We start from the raw sequence: 11,231 nt of genomic DNA, 5'->3' as shown, positions 1-11,231 counted from the left end.
TGTTCCTTTTCTTCCATCGTCTCCTTCTCTTGATCTTCTCTCCCTCCACTAACCGCCCGCGTTGAACCGAACCGATCGCGGACGCTACTTCTTCGCGTATAAAAAACGTACATACATGTACGCACGAACGCACGCGCGCCCGCACGCCTCTACATATATATGCACGCATGCGTACATGTATATATACATACGTGCGTATATGCATACATACATACATACATACATACATACATACATACATACATACATACATACATACATACATACATACATACATACATACATACATACATACATACATACATACATACATACATACATACATACATACATACATACATACATACATCATACATACATACATACGTACGTACGTACATGCGTACATGCGTACATGCGTACATGCGTACATGCGTACATGCGTACATGCGTACATGCGTACATGCGTACATGCGTACATGCGTACATGCGTACATGCGTACATGCGTACATGCGTACATGCGTACATGCGTACATGCGTACATACGTACATGCGTACATGCGTACATGCGTACATGCGTACATGCGTACATGCGTACATGCGTACATATATAACATATCAGACCTTGGCTCTTACTTACGTTACCAGATTACTGCCATCCAATTACCGTGAATTACACGATCATCGAAGTATTCCTCTACTCTTTCTATAACATATTTGAATTAATTTTCATTGCGTTTAATGATGATTTCGTTCAGTTAATTGCCGATCCGATAATCAAACACTATCGTTGCTTGAACACGTGAATGACCGCGAGGACTGCGCATTCATTGTCAGTCGTTCGATTACGAAAGTCTAAAAGTTTCATGGATATTTCCTATGTTGTGTGTAGCGTACGTTACATAGGCTTGTACATTGTTTGAAATTGAAAACTGGAAACTTAAATGCACCTGTAATAATTGTAGAAGCTCGTAAGAGCTGTTCTAATTGTAGTGAAAACTCGTTTGACTTCGGTACACTCTAGAGTACACCGTGTACTGAAATTAGGGGATTGTAGTCAGAGGCGATTAATCTCGAGTTCTAAAAGTACGATTGTCTCGAAATTCTCTGCGAGAAAATATACATGGCTATATTTCGCGTATCCCGCCTTCGCGTTCAGCAAAGTTGTGTTATTTCGGTACGGCATCGGTTGGAGCAGCCTCGGGCGGTTCATGCGCACGATTCGTACAGGTCGATGGTGTCACAACTTCGCGACAAAATCGAGATTTGATGCAAAACCGGCTCTTTTCGCCCATTCTTTTATACGGAGAAATTTTTCTTCTCGCGTATCTGTCAAGGTATCGTCAACCGACCGATTGGAACCGAAAACAAAAGGCAGAACGAAGAACTAAGAAGGCGATAAGAAGCGGCCGTATTATCAGTTACACGTAAGAAACTAATTTTCGCCCTCTTTTCGTGCTTGCCGACGGCCCTCTACCTACTACTCCACCTTAGTTTTAGGATCAGATAAACGGTCGCGCGACCGTGCTACTATGCCAGAATCGAGAATAGCATCGGTCAGACGAAATACCGGAATACCAGACGTTGATCAAATACTGCATATGGAACATAGTCCATATTTGTATCGGTAATGGTATGCCCAAATTACAAATCGTTCAATCTTTATGCGCATAACATCGATACTGGACCGACAAATTTATCATTCTTCTATCCCTTACACCGTCTTCTTTTTTACTTTTTTGTCTCGTATCTTACTGCACCTATGGAATTCAAATAAATATAATTATACGTTCCAACTTGTTTTTTCGAGGTAATTAAAAATAGTTTAAATGTAGGGAAAATTATTTGTACAATTTTCTTCTTCGTATAATCCACCTTTTAATTCCCTATATTTCAAATGGTACGTTAATAGAAATGTGTCTGCGTATGAAAACAATTTGTACACAACTCGCGTATGTATGTACACGCGCAAACGGTTTCTTTTTACCGTGCCTGAGATTATTACAGAAGAAACTGCACTTAGCGTCGTGTAAAATTGTTACACAGCTCAGCTTGCTGTTAGCCTCGCTCTATCCAAATATTCTCCATGAATTTGAATTTTGTGCTATCTCAAAGTTAATTTTTGGAAAGACTTTTTCTCAATTGTTTGCAAGTTAACGTGAATACGTACTCATACGTAACTGCGTGCGTGCGTGCGTGCGTGCGTGCGTGCGTGCGTGCGTGCGTGCGTGCACGAACGCGCATGCACAATACAATTATTCGTGCATACGTATACACGTGTATGTACAGTCGATGGAAGAAGAACAGTGAGGTCGTAAAAATAATCATAAAAATGAATCGCGCACTCGATTGTCGAGTGTGAAAATATCAAGAATGAGAACAAATTGATAGACTTGTTTTTACCGTGGCACGTGCCGGCCCTAGACACACCAAGGTGCTGTGACTTTGGATAGCAAAAAGCATATTCGATAGTTTGTACCCTTAAGAAATTCGCTTTCCGTATCACTTGAACGTTTCTCGAGCACACCCGGTGACATGGATTTGTGCTGTGCGAGGGGAACGTCACCACCTTCGGATTACTCCTCCTCTTTCACCGTACGTACTTGGTTTACTGCGCGAAAGTGTTCGATGGTTGCGCAGAAGCAGTATTCTGCTAAGTGACTGTGAAATGACGATGCTCTTTTGATAACTTTATCGTGTTCGATACAAAAAATATATTATTAATTCAAGGGTTAAGCTACTATTTATCAAAATACATTGTATTACGTTTTTAAAATTAATTTCGATACATGTCGCTATACTAGATCACGCGGTGGCAAAAATCTAATTATTTTATCGTGTAGTATGGAAATAGTTGTGTATGTACATATGCCAATGAGTTTTTATACGGGCAATTTGCAATCATCGTATCTCTTCTGGCTCGTATTTCTCGTAGGAATTCTCATCTCCTTGATAAATAGACAAATTCTCAAAAATTAACTAAAAGCCTTAATATAATTTTGTATAGTAGTAATAATATATTGCCACAGAGTAACACTCTGTAGTAACACTTACTTGAAGAAAATCACTAACTCCGGTACGAATCGGATCGGTTATTCAAAGAAAAGGGGCTCCTCATTGGTACAGGGGCTGGTAACTTTCTCTTGAAGAAGAGAAGCGGCAAGAGTTAACGGTGTTTGGAATGATTCATTTATTTTATAATAATTGAATAACGAAAGATTATTTTATCCTCCGTAATATCTCACTATATTCTCACTTATTCGATAAACTCTAAGGACTCTATGATAAATAAATTGATAATTAAATTACGATAAATTGTCTGATTAAACGTATGCTGGTATGTACCGATGAAACTCATTGTGAAAGAAGCGACGACATAAAGTGTCGTTAAAATATATCTTTAATTAAGTAATTTACTGTAAACTATAATAATATTTAATACGAAGTTGATCTTCTTGTCTAACATAATATTTATCGACATACTTTCCGAGTAATCACAAAATATTGTACAATGAGTACAACTTAATACAAAAGAGGGGAAAAAAATAACTAGATAGGAAAAAGATTGTTGAACATAGAAAAAGATTTCATAAATAAATATCAATCTATATAATTACAGAATTCAATTATATCGGGTCATCAATTTCACTCTTTGTGCTTTTCTTCTCACAAAACTCTTAATTAATTCACTAATCTTTAAACTATTTGTAGTAGTTTTTTCCTATACACGGTACAGATTAATTTATTAAATGTTCCTATGGCACGATGGTTCTTCGTAAATAGTTTTCGATTACTTTGAATTTCGAGAATATTTCTTTAATTAAGGAATTTTAAGATTCATTAAGAACGAAATTTTAACAATCGATTAAATTGATCTAAATTCCGTCTTTCTGCGATTAATATATACCGGCACGCTTACCCGCGGCGACCCATCTTACCGATAAAATCATGCACAATACTTTCTTTTACTTTCTTAACACGACTGCTTTAAGAAAATTATTGCAGTTTAGCATTAGTTATAATGTTATGTAAAACAAAATTATGCTTTGCATTTATATCGATAAGCATTATATACGTTTAAACACTTGAAATTCGTGACATACGCTTTATCATCTGTTTTCTTTTCTCTTATTTACGATTTCAGTATGTACGATTAAATAAGAAATAGTTAAACATTAAGCTGGCGAGTAAATACACCAAATTTGTTTACCTAGTATCTACAAACTATCCAACATTATATTCTATCGAGATAAAACGCACAAAAGTAAGTATCTATACTATACAGTTTGATGGGCGCAGTTCGAAAATTTATAGGAGGTCGCTACATTCGCCGACCTTGCTTTGACTTTGAATGGAAACGTACCGATGATAGAAGATTTACAAAGGTACTTGCCAATTTTCTAACCAGAAGATTCGCTGTACAGAGTTTGACAAATTTAGGGAACGGTATTGGTGTATTACAAATTAAAAGTGATATTGAAACAAGATCGAGAAGTATAAAATTGTTAACCATGGCGTTGAATAAGCTCAGCATCGATAAAGTGGATCTTACGAATAAACGAGTACTCATTAGGTATATCTTCCTTAATTCTATTCTCCTCAATTTTAATTCAATTTACAATTATCGTGTGAAACGTAACAATACATCGTAGACCTCGCGTTTCGTACAATTTTTATTTAAAAAGTTCGAATGCAGATATGACCAGCAATGACATAATGAATTAGATATCAAAAGGCCAGTTTGTGAATTTTTAATATATATGTAAAAATGCTGGACTAATTTACATAAAAAGTTGATACGTACTCTGGTATTGCAGGGTGGACTTTAATGTGCCATTGAAGGATGGCAAAATAACAAATAACCAGAGAATTGTAGCCGCATTGGAGACGATCTGGTATGTTCTTGAAAAAAAAGCCAAGTCTGTTGTTTTGATGTCTCATCTTGGTCGCCCGGATGGGAAACGGGACATGAAATATACTCTAAAGCCAGTTGCGGAAGAATTAAAATCTTTACTCAAACAGGAGATTGTATTTTTGAATGACTGTGTTGGATCCGAAGTTGAAACTGCTTGTGCTAATCCTGCACCGGGAACTATTATTTTGCTTGAAAATTTGAGGTTTCATATAGAAGAAGAAGGCAAAGGAGTCGGACCGGATGGAAGTAAAGTGAGCAATTTGGATCGTCTACTTTATATACATATGTGTGCGCGCGCGTGTGTCTATATGTGTACCAATTTATGAACGTATCGCAGATTCTGTAGTAACTTGGAACTCACTTTTTTTTTGCAGATAAAAGCGGATAAAAATGAAGTTTTGAAATTTAGAAATTCGTTAAGAAAACTAGGGGACATTTATGTGAACGATGCGTTTGGTACTGCGCATCGTGCTCACAGCTCCATGCTCGGAGAAGGGTTCGAAACAAGGGCAAGCGGTTTCCTTTTGAAAAGGGAGTTAGATTATTTTGCTCAAGCGTTGGATTATCCGGAAAGACCAGTTTTGGCAATATTAGGAGGCGCAAAGGTTGCAGATAAAATACAACTAATTAATAATTTGTTGGATAAGGTCAATGAAATGATTATAGCTGGTGGAATGGCGTATACTTTCTTGAAAGTATCTAAAAATATGAAGGTGAGTGTAGTATAGTAATAGTCATTTTTACATTTGTAACGGTCAAATTTAATGTGCAATGTTTTCGTTACCAGATCGGTAATTCGTTATTTGACGAAGAAGGCGCAAAAATCGTTAAAAATTTATTAGAGAAAGCTGAAAAGAATAAGGTTCAAATACACTTACCCGTCGATTTCGTTACCGCGGATAAATTTGCGGAAAATGCTTCCGTTGGCTCAGCTGACTTAGAAAGTGGCATACCTGATGGTTGGATGGGCCTTGACGTTGGACCAAAATCAAGAGAATTATTTAGGGGTGAGTTTTGGTACTCTCGTTTCCTAAGACGTATTTGGAATATTGAGATACAACTGTATAAGTATTTGTCAATCTATAAATCGTAGAACCGATCGAGAGAGCAAAAGTTATTATATGGAATGGTCCAGCAGGCGTCTTTGAATTTGAGAATTTTAGTGAAGGCACAAAAAGCATTATGGACAACGTAGTGAAGGCAACATCGCGAGGTACTGTTTCCATAATCGGAGGTGGTGACACGGCCACGTGTGTCGCTAAATGGAAAACTGCGGATAAAGTAAGCCACGTAAGCACCGGCGGTGGTGCGAGCTTAGAACTTCTCGAAGGAAAAATTTTACCAGGAGTCGCAGCACTTTCTTCGCTGTAAATTCGAATCAAATTATAGCAACACGTCTACATTCATAAAAATTAGTTGGCATTTCGGCTTTAAAAATATAAATCGTGGTTAATTATCAAGCTGATATCGATATTTAATCTAATAGATAGAGTATTTAATAATTCTCTAACAGTCGTAATGTTGCAATGTATGCGTAAGAAAACTTCTATATTTGAAAAATCTCACCTCACGGTCGTGTACGCGGCATTTGGCAGGATATTGATGAAAAGATCGTCTATGCATCTAGATACCAAAAGATATCAAAATAGCGATTGATAAATATTATGCTCTACCTTTTGATAGTATTAACTAGCACTAAACTTTTTTCGAGCCAAGTGTTTTGTAAAAAAAAAACCGTCGTGCATATTTCCATAAATGCGTGCGGTACGTATAATTGAATCGCTTAACCGTGAAACAATGAAAATTTATGTATTATGTATATGTTGGTGAAGACAATGTAAAAATACCTTCTGTAATAAAATATCCAATGTAATTATTTAATTACTTGAAAAAAAAATTTAGTTCTTACGAATTTTATGATGCATTAAAATTTCATTTCAAATGATGGAATGTTATTACCCCAAAAAGTGCAAAAGTATCGTATTGTGTTCAAACGTACGGATACGAAAAATTGGATCTAGAAATAATAACATTCGTATATAGGTATGTATATCTATGTATGTACATCTATCTATACATATATATGCATATGTATATATGCATCGTATAACGCATACATATGTACATGCACGGATGCACGGATGCGCGTAAAATGACCATTTCTATTTACAGACACGATTTCTTTCCGACAATAACGGTATTGAGAATAATAAAGTATATTAAATAGTTTACCACTTATCGATTCTACATACAATAAGAATGTACACGACTAAAACATCAGCGCATTGTAAACTCCGAATTCATTATCTCAATTTCGTTCACGTGTCAAATAATTACGATAATTGATTTACATCAAACGACAATTCTGTGGCGACTCGACGCCACGAAGTAACACGGGAATAATAGGATCGCCTTCGGTATCGACTTGAAAAGGCGTTGTTTGTTCTCCCACAAGTTCCTCGGGTAACTGTCCATACCCTTGCACTTCTTGCAGAAGCGATGTAACCACTTCGAAACGTTTCTTTTTAATTTCTTCCGTATCGCCCTCTTTTTCCTTTTCGAGTTCAAAGCATATCTAAAGTAAAAGAAAAACTAGTCTTTAACAAGTCGTTATTAGACATTGATTCTGGAACAAAATTTCAGTAAAAGATCATTTCCTTTTCTTCATCCACTTATTTCCATTACTTACCTGTTGGATCAATTCTAACTGTTTTTTAAACCTCTCTTGATCACTGGACGATATCGTTGTCTTCTTTTCTTCCAACCATTCGGGATACTTGTCTACTAATTCTTTTAACGATGGATACAAAATTTCTTTCGATAACATGTGTTGCAGCATTCCTTGCATGAATAGCAAAATAGCACCAGGGCCATCTTCTAAAGAAGCTTGTCTTAACATTTCGGATAAATCGGCTTCGCTCTGTAATATTTTCACGAAAAAATGCGTTTCAATGCGCGAAAGATTAAGCTCGAAGAAGATAAGCGTAAGTTTCCGAGCACGTACCTGTAAACTTTCAGATGTCGCCGACAGATCATTTAATGCTTGCGCAATGGCAGATTGAAAGTCTGTATTTACATTGTCTTTGTCGATGTTATTTTCGTCTGTTATTACGCTGGTAATTGTTTGCGTCATTCTTTGAAAAGAAGCTCCGAGTTCGCTAACGGTTCCTAGTAAGAAAATTCTAAAGTAATATTTTCTTTGTAATGTTTACAAACATTTACCATTTTTAATTAAATTCTGTAGATTCTCTTCAAACTGTTCCGCAGCATTTTTCATGAAATCTTTGGTCCAAATCGATTCGTCTCCTGAAGTATCGACAGTATTCCTGTCTGTTGTCGATTCAAGAGTATCTGTTTTGCTGTCATCCTCCTTATCTGCTTGTTGCTTTTTGTTGAAATCTTTCAAAGCGCCTAAAACATTACGATTATGTAATAATCTCGTTTTTTACTTTCATTCTCTCAATAAAACAATGGATTACGTAACGAGAATAGTTATGCAAATCATCGCCGTATTTTTGTGAAACGTCTTAAAGTAATTGTACTCTCTCCCTGTCACATTCTTATGAAGAAACCGTGTAAAACTCGTTTAATAAGTATGCAGGAAAAGCGAAGAAATGAAATCATTTTATATCTGTACATTTAAGATTAAGGTTAAAATTTCTCGAACGTATTTATTCAATTGTACATTCAACAGTGAAATAGTTACTTACTGTCCAATAAATCGTTTAATTCTTGATCTTCTACTTGATTCATAAGTTTTTCGTCGGCCATATCTGTCGTTTTTCTACTTTAACGTCACAACTTTAAACAGGATACAAAAGTCACGCATCAAAACGCTATGCTTTTATCGCTCTATACGTACACCTTTATTTGCACATATTTAAAAAAACTAACACAAGCGAAATCGTTTGTTCTCTACACGTATAGAGTACTCATGGTTAATCGTTTGTAATTTTAAACAACGTTGTTTGGATTGTGTACAGTTTTTTTAATATCGTGCAAAATAAACACGTAATATCGATCGATAGCATTGGCAGAATTTTTAATACAACGAAAATAGCATTTACATTTAGTTGATATTGTATTACAATATTTCGTACGCAACATTTTTCCCAAAAATTTTTGTGAAATTTCGAATGTATAATGTATTATTTAACCAAACATTGTCATCTCGAAACATTGGAACCTAGAACAGGTACTGTTCAGGTAGAACAGGTACAGGTACAGATTGACATTTAAATGTTTTAGATAAGCATTAATTATATTGTATACAATGTTCTATATTTTCTAAACAATTATCGCGTTCATATACCTAATGTCCAAATGTACAAAGGTGTCATATTCTCGATATAATACAAATGGTGCAACCGCATAGTTATTGAATATGGAGCGAGTAACTATGTGTTTTCAAATTATTTTCTACATTTTCTAAGTTTATCGCACATTCAAAATTGCATGTACATAAAATACATTTAACTTTATTTGTCAATAGCAGTATCCGATGATGTACAAATTCAATAGAAGCAAATGAATGTTTGCCAATGTTGTTATGAACTACAATTATCTTTCCTCATTTGTATCTTGTCCAGGAAATACTTTACTTAACAGTCGACAACATGTATCTACTTGATCCGAGTTCTCCTCTTGTTTTAGATCTTTTAAACAATGTTCCAATGTGGATTGTAAGTTAAGTTCCGGGCGTCTACATTCTTTTAAGGCAGGTGTAAAATCGTTGCTGGTTAGGCCGTCGAGAATGTTCAACAGCTGATCTCTGAAACAATGAATATTATACTTTGTTCTATTGATTATATGCGAAATAGAATAAAAAAGTTATAAAGTAATACCTAATTTCCGGCAGTAGATCACCCATGGCTAAGAAACCAGTTGCTTGTTCGACTAAACCCATATTCACGAGAGTGAGTTTTAAATCATTCGTGTCGTCCTTGTTACAAAGAGAACATAAAAGAAAGGCAGATTTAATTTGTAATTTCTTCACGGAACTTTGCATAGCTCTTAAAAGAACAGAATAGCCATCGTTTATGTCCATGTATTTCAAGGATATGTGGTGTCCACGAACTATACCTATATTTGATATAAAAGTTACGAATCTGTATAAACTATAAACAAGTGAAACTTTTACTTGAATAAAAACAATCTCTACTTACAAGATACAGCATATAGAGCTTTGACTCTTGCGATTTCCATTGGATCTGTGTCTATCATGTTCAACAGTATCGGAAACAGACCAGTTTCTAGAAATCTTTCTTGACAAAAGGGATTATTCTGAGCTAATTCGGCTATTACGTCCGCTGCTCTCCATCTGATGTTACTGTGCGGAGAATTTAAACACGGACCAAATATTGAAAAGCCCCCAATTTTATAGAAATCGTTGGCAACATCGATATTATCAACGTAATCTGCAATCTTCTCCAAAGCAGTTTCATGTTGAGACGTATCGTCGTCTGGTCCAAGATCGACTACATTTGATAAAATTTTAATACCTTTTCGTAATTCCTCCACCACGTTACAGGTTAACGAAGAAAACGTTTCTTCTAGAAACCGTCGTCTCTGTAAATACATATTGACTATGATGAAAAGCTCGACAAAGATTAGATGGACAATACTCAAATACACAAACGATCGTTACTTCTTCGTCCATTGGATTAAACGATATATTATTAGCGGAAACTTGAGAATTGGTCGTTTCCATAGCAAATGTGAATAATTCCAGCAAATTATTCGGCTGCCTAGGTTGATTTGGTTCCGCTACAAGCATTCGCGATTCGGTATTGTTTGTGCCACGAGGCCCTTCAATCGATAATGGTCTCGCACTGCTGCTTGCATGCGATTGCTCTCCTGTTTTCTCCTGTGTATCGGTATGTTGAGAACTGAAACAATTTTTCAAAATGGATAACCTACAATTGATCTCGATCGTCGGTAATAGCAAAACTACCTGATTGTAAACAAATCTTTTGTACCTTTCCATTTTTTCTGTAACTTTTGTCGTAAGTGTTGCACCCATGAATTTGATCAACTTGCTTCAAACAAATGTACACCCGAAACGATGATAACACAAACGCATTATGAGATTCGATCCGTAATCTTATTACCGTTAACTTTTACTCTCCGTTCCGTCGGTTTACGAAATGAGATTTCTGATCAAGATCCGTGATGCGTTCGCTTTGGCATTCAAAAAAAATTAATTTCAACAGTAAACAATTGGTTAAAGGCAAAACCCATATTTTTAAACGCATGCGCACTCATGTACCCACGACCTTCGAAAAAAGTGGCATATTTCACAGCAATTCGTTACGCACCGAGTAATCAATGGAAATC

General features: G+C 35.8%; 4 protein-coding genes across 4 annotated transcripts in view; 2 read left to right on the top strand and 2 right to left on the bottom strand.

Annotated features, from left to right (window-relative positions):
- Positions 1–11,231, top strand: part of Nd-49 (NADH dehydrogenase (ubiquinone) 49 kDa subunit) — a 64,036-nt gene that overhangs the window by 31,803 nt on the left and 21,002 nt on the right. The gene's annotated exons all lie outside the window — the stretch shown is intronic.
- On the top strand, positions 4,304–6,807 carry Pgk (phosphoglycerate kinase). Its single transcript, XM_076306206.1, has 5 exons — positions 4,304–4,553; positions 4,798–5,146; positions 5,270–5,608; positions 5,683–5,902; positions 5,989–6,807. The coding sequence occupies exons 1-5, from the start codon at positions 4,492–4,494 to the stop codon at positions 6,264–6,266; spliced, it is 1,248 nt and encodes a 415-aa protein (XP_076162321.1). The 5' UTR covers positions 4,304–4,491; the 3' UTR covers positions 6,267–6,807.
- Positions 6,934–8,874, bottom strand: Pex19 (peroxisomal biogenesis factor 19). The gene is made up of 5 exons (XM_076306232.1): positions 8,606–8,874; positions 8,118–8,306; positions 7,900–8,063; positions 7,585–7,815; positions 6,934–7,470 (listed from the first exon to the last, which is right to left on the bottom strand). The coding sequence occupies exons 1-5, from the start codon at positions 8,664–8,666 to the stop codon at positions 7,243–7,245; spliced, it is 873 nt and encodes a 290-aa protein (XP_076162347.1). The 5' UTR covers positions 8,667–8,874; the 3' UTR covers positions 6,934–7,242.
- On the bottom strand, positions 9,155–11,223 carry LOC143144130 (hsp70-binding protein 1). The gene is made up of 5 exons (XM_076306223.1): positions 10,874–11,223; positions 10,543–10,783; positions 10,061–10,463; positions 9,740–9,977; positions 9,155–9,666 (listed from the first exon to the last, which is right to left on the bottom strand). The coding sequence occupies exons 1-5, from the start codon at positions 10,915–10,917 to the stop codon at positions 9,456–9,458; spliced, it is 1,137 nt and encodes a 378-aa protein (XP_076162338.1). The 5' UTR covers positions 10,918–11,223; the 3' UTR covers positions 9,155–9,455.

Source organism: Ptiloglossa arizonensis, chromosome 3, assembly GCF_051014685.1.
Source record: "Ptiloglossa arizonensis isolate GNS036 chromosome 3, iyPtiAriz1_principal, whole genome shotgun sequence".
Lineage (NCBI taxonomy): Eukaryota > Metazoa > Arthropoda > Insecta > Hymenoptera > Colletidae > Ptiloglossa > Ptiloglossa arizonensis.
Note: the sequence above shows the minus strand (reverse complement) of the source record. Positions and strands in the feature narration are given on the sequence as shown.

What these genes read in the sequence shown, in the direction of transcription:
- LOC143144130 (XM_076306223.1), bottom strand. Translation starts at nt 10,917, where the DNA reads ATGGGTGCAACACTTACGACAAAAGTTACAGAAAAAATGGAAAG. An exon ending in TTAATCCAATGGACGAAGAA is followed by an intron (nt 10,464 to 10,542) that starts GTAACGATCGTT and finishes ATGTATTTACAG; the next exon opens with AGACGACGGTTTCTAGAAGA. An exon ending in GATCTACTGCCGGAAATTAG is followed by an intron (nt 9,667 to 9,739) that starts GTATTACTTTAT and finishes TCATTGTTTCAG; the next exon opens with AGATCAGCTGTTGAACATTC.
- Pex19 (XM_076306232.1), bottom strand. Translation starts at nt 8,666, where the DNA reads ATGGCCGACGAAAAACTTATGAATCAAGTAGAAGATCAAGAATTAAAC. An exon ending in ATTAAACGATTTATTGGACA is followed by an intron (nt 8,307 to 8,605) that starts GTAAGTAACTAT and finishes GTAATGTTTTAG; the next exon opens with GCGCTTTGAAAGATTTCAAC. An exon ending in CGACATCTGAAAGTTTACAG is followed by an intron (nt 7,816 to 7,899) that starts GTACGTGCTCGG and finishes AAAATATTACAG; the next exon opens with AGCGAAGCCGATTTATCCGA.
- Pgk (XM_076306206.1), top strand. Translation starts at nt 4,492, where the DNA reads ATGGCGTTGAATAAGCTCAGCATCGATAAAGTGGATCTTACGAATAAA. An exon ending in AATAAACGAGTACTCATTAG is followed by an intron (nt 4,554 to 4,797) that starts GTATATCTTCCT and finishes CTGGTATTGCAG; the next exon opens with GGTGGACTTTAATGTGCCAT. An exon ending in AAGTATCTAAAAATATGAAG is followed by an intron (nt 5,609 to 5,682) that starts GTGAGTGTAGTA and finishes TTTCGTTACCAG; the next exon opens with ATCGGTAATTCGTTATTTGA.